General features: G+C 43.3%; 1 protein-coding gene across 1 annotated transcript; it reads right to left on the reverse strand.

Moving 5' to 3' along the window:
* Positions 1–1931: 1931 nt before the first annotated feature.
* LOC118095698 (olfactory receptor 6M1-like) lies at positions 1932–2879 on the reverse strand. Its single transcript, XM_035136931.1, has one exon. The coding sequence runs from the start codon at positions 2877–2879 to the stop codon at positions 1932–1934; it is 948 nt and encodes a 315-aa protein (XP_034992822.1).
* Between the last annotated feature and the right edge of the window lie 992 nt (positions 2880–3871).

Here is a 3871-nt window from a genome sequence, read left to right on the forward strand (position 1 = left end):
TCCTTGTTTGAATGAGCAACGGTTTAAGAGCAAGTGGTTTTACTTATGGGAGTCAGAAAGAGGGAGTTTGTTTGTCTAACTATTTAGCTGATACATATGTTTCCTGCCATCCTAATATATAAAAAGAAACAAAAACAAAACGAAGCAAAAAACCCAACCCACACCACTCAGGCTGTTTTACAATACCATACCACAGTGCATATCATTGCAATTCAATATAAAAGAACTGAGTGATGGTGACAGAAGATGGAGTCAGCACTTAAAAATCATAAAACATTTTCAAAATGAGTCAACATACAACAACAACCATTCTTGAGGCTCTGGAAAATAGTCAACTGCCCTTACCCACCCCTGAACAAAAATATTTCCAGGAAAACAGAGTTTAAACTAAAACAAAACAAAACATTGTCTGCTTCATGAAATAAAAGCTTGCCAGAAGGTCCTCATCAACCGGGAAGGTTGTCTCCAAAGCTAGCTCTACTCACAGCAGACCCGTTGAAATGAATGGATCTTCTTCTTCCTCCTCTGCACCTCACCTCCATCCTTGGATATACACCTCTTCAAGTTCTCTGCAGCGTTCTCTGTTTGCTGTCTGCATCCACATAAGCCCTGCTGTTAGTTTTAGATCATCTACCCACCACAGCGGGTGGCGCTGTGGGTTAAACCACTGAGCCTAGGATCAGAAGGTTGGCGGTTCGAATCCCCGCGACGGGGTGAGCTCCCATTGCTCGGTCCCAGCTTCTGCCAACCGAAAGCACGTCAAAGTGTAAGTAGATAAATAGGTACCACTACAGTGGGAAGGTAAACGAAGTTTCCGTGCGCTGCTCTGGTTTGCCAGAAGCGGCTTCTTCTTCTTCTTCTTTGGCGATCACTCATAGCTGAGTAAGATTGTCTTCCATAAACATGATTTTAACAATGGGTCCGTCAACTGCCTCGTTCCTTGAGTCTTTGTTATGCTGGCCACATGACCTGGAAGCTGTACGCCGGCTCCCTCGGCCAATAACGCAAGATGAGCGCCGCAACCCCAGAGTCAGTCACGACTGGACCTAATGGTCAGGGGTCCCTTTACCTTTACCTTACCTACCACATAAATTGGTGTCCCCTGGGTTTTTATTTTTTATTTTACTTCCTTAGTCACATTTACTATCCTAACTATTCCAATTCTTTTACAAAAATGGATAAACAATCCACATATTATAATGTTGCCTGAGAACTGCCTTTATCCCCCTGCTCTACAGCTTCTAACCTCTTGGAGTAGCTTTAATGTATAGCAATCATTGTAAAATTGGCCATTGGAGCAGTTAACCGCCCTGGGAAGATAGGAGCTGATGTGCCAACCATCCCTCCCTTGAACTTTCTATGCACAGTGTCCCTGTACATTGGTTGCCGCAATGTACCCATGAATTTTATCCACAGGCATTCAAGGCTGGTTGGGCTGATAATGGACTAGGAAGCCATCATGCCAAACCATTCAACCAAGCATATTTGGAACAGGAGACTTTGGAACAAGCAGGCCACACGAGGAAACAAACTCCATGGTGCCAGTGCCTGTCGATCCGTACAGCAAAACTGATTGTAGGCATATATTTACTACTTCCCTTTAGAGCTGGGCTAAGCAGCTAACTCCACCCCAATTCAGTCTCACTGGAACACAATTGCAGCTCTGTTCTCTTCCATTCTGTTCTGTTGCATCCTCCTGTTCCATTGTGTGCATTTTGCATGCATTCTGTGCACTTCCAATGTAAAATACACAGTTTTCAATGCATTCACCGGTAAAATAAACATGGGGGGGGGGAGTATTTCCATCTGTACTGTTTGTGCATCTGGTGAAATGTATAACCTGACTAGGAGTTTCATTCTGATCCTCAAACAATTTGGGGCAGCAACAGGTTGTTGTGCAGTGAAAGGCAGACCAACTCTTGCCCCCATCTCTACTTTTCTTCTCCAAGTAAGCATATATGCTTTACAGTGTCTTTCATTACCTCCTTCACCTTCTCATTCCGGAGTGTATATATGAATGGATTAAATAAAGGAGTCACCACAGTATGAAGAATAGCCACAGTTTTGTAAAACCCTGATGTATGGGTTTTCTCTGGCAGCAAGTACATGAAAATGGAGCATCCGTAGAAGACAGAAGCCAATGTGATGTGAGCCGTGCAGGTGGAAAAAGCCTTCTGCCTTCCAGTGGCGGATGGGATGCGCACTACGGTGGCGATGATGCACAGGTAGGACACCGATGTTAACAGCAGTGAACTCAACACTACAATGGCAGTCGACACGTAGCTCAGCCACTCAAGTGCAGTTGTGTCCCTACAGGCTAACTTCAACACTGGGATGATATCACAGAAGTAGTGGTCAATGACGTTTGGACCACAGAATGGGAGCTGGAACAAGACAATGGTTGATGAAAGGACAGACAGAAGGGCTCCCAGCCAAGTCCCAACAGCAAGCTGGAATGTGAACCAGCCACTCATGATGATGGGATAACGCAATGGATTACAGATGGCCACGTATCGATCGAAGGCCATAACAGCCACCAGAATGTAATCACAAGTTCCCAAGAAGAAATAGAAGTACATTTGGATCATGCAGCCCAGGAAGGAGATTACTTTAGTATCTGTGATCATGTTCACCATCATTTTCGGGACAATGGCAGAGGTGAAGCAGACTCCTGAGAAGGAGAGGTTACAAAGGAGCCAGTACATGGGGGTGTGAAGACGGTAATCTTTCCAAACTAGGAATATGATCGTGAAGTTCCCAACTAATGTTAATGAATAGGTCACCACCATGGTCAGGAACACAAGAACCTTCACTTTCTGGATGCCAGGAAAACCTACTAAGATGAATTCTTTCACCACGGTGTGATTTCCACATCTCATGGCTTCTTCTGTTTTAAAATGCCTGCAGGAATACAGGAAGTTTCATGAGTTTGAGGCAGATAGAAATCGGGAGCAAAATGAGGACAATTAAACCCATTGTAAAGGTGAAGGACCTCTGGACAGTTAAGTCCAGTCAAATTTGACTGTGTGTGCGGCTCTCATCTCCGCTTTCATGATGAGGGAGCTGGCGTTTGTCCGCAGACAGCTTTCTGGGTTGTGTGGCCAGCATGACTAAACTGCTTCTGGTGCAACAGGACACTGTGATGAGTGCCAGAGTGCACAGAAACACCATTTGCCTTCCTGCTGCAGAGATACCCATTTATCTACTTGTGATGGTGTGCTTTCAAACTGCTAGGCTGGCAGGAGCTGGGACAAAGCCACGGGAGCTCACCCAGTCACATGGATTTGAACTGCTGGCCTTCCGATCAACAAGCCCAAGAGGGTCAGTGGTTTAGTCCACAGTGCCACTCAAGTCCCCATAGTAATAGTGCAAGGTTATATAAAATTACAATGTTCCTTTGGATTCCCTGTTTAGGGAAGCTTTTAATGTTTAATAGATTATTGTATTTTAATATTCTGTTGGAAGCTGCCCAGAGTGGTTGGGGAAACCCATCCAGATGGGTGGGGTATAAATTTATTATTATTATTATTATTATTATTATTATTATTATTATTATTATTACTATTGGATGGATATAAATATATAACAGCAAGCCGGTCAGAGATGGAATAAATCCTTCTCCTTTCTGTTTTAAATATTTACAGATTTCTTATTTCTTTCTTGTTTTGCAAATTATTAAAACATGATCCAATCAGTTTAAATAATTTGTCCAGCCTAATCATCATAACTGGGGATAGCTAAGTATATTGCTTAATATTTCCTATGAAATGATGCAATGGGTAATGTATAAGGTATTGGCAAACCATTTGGTTTCTTGTTCCAGAAGTCAACATAAACCACCAGCTAACTCCATCCACCTCCATTTTGCTTG

The sequence above is a fragment of the Zootoca vivipara genome, chromosome 12, assembly GCF_965207765.1.
Source record: "Zootoca vivipara chromosome 12, rZooViv2.hap1.1, whole genome shotgun sequence".
In the NCBI taxonomy this organism is placed as follows: domain Eukaryota; kingdom Metazoa; phylum Chordata; class Lepidosauria; order Squamata; family Lacertidae; genus Zootoca; species Zootoca vivipara.

Bases quoted from the DNA above. Each gene is read 5' to 3' on its own strand.
- LOC118095698 (XM_035136931.1), bottom strand. From the start codon at position 2,879: ATGAGATGTGGAAATCACACCGTGGTGAAAGAATTCATCTTAGTAGGT.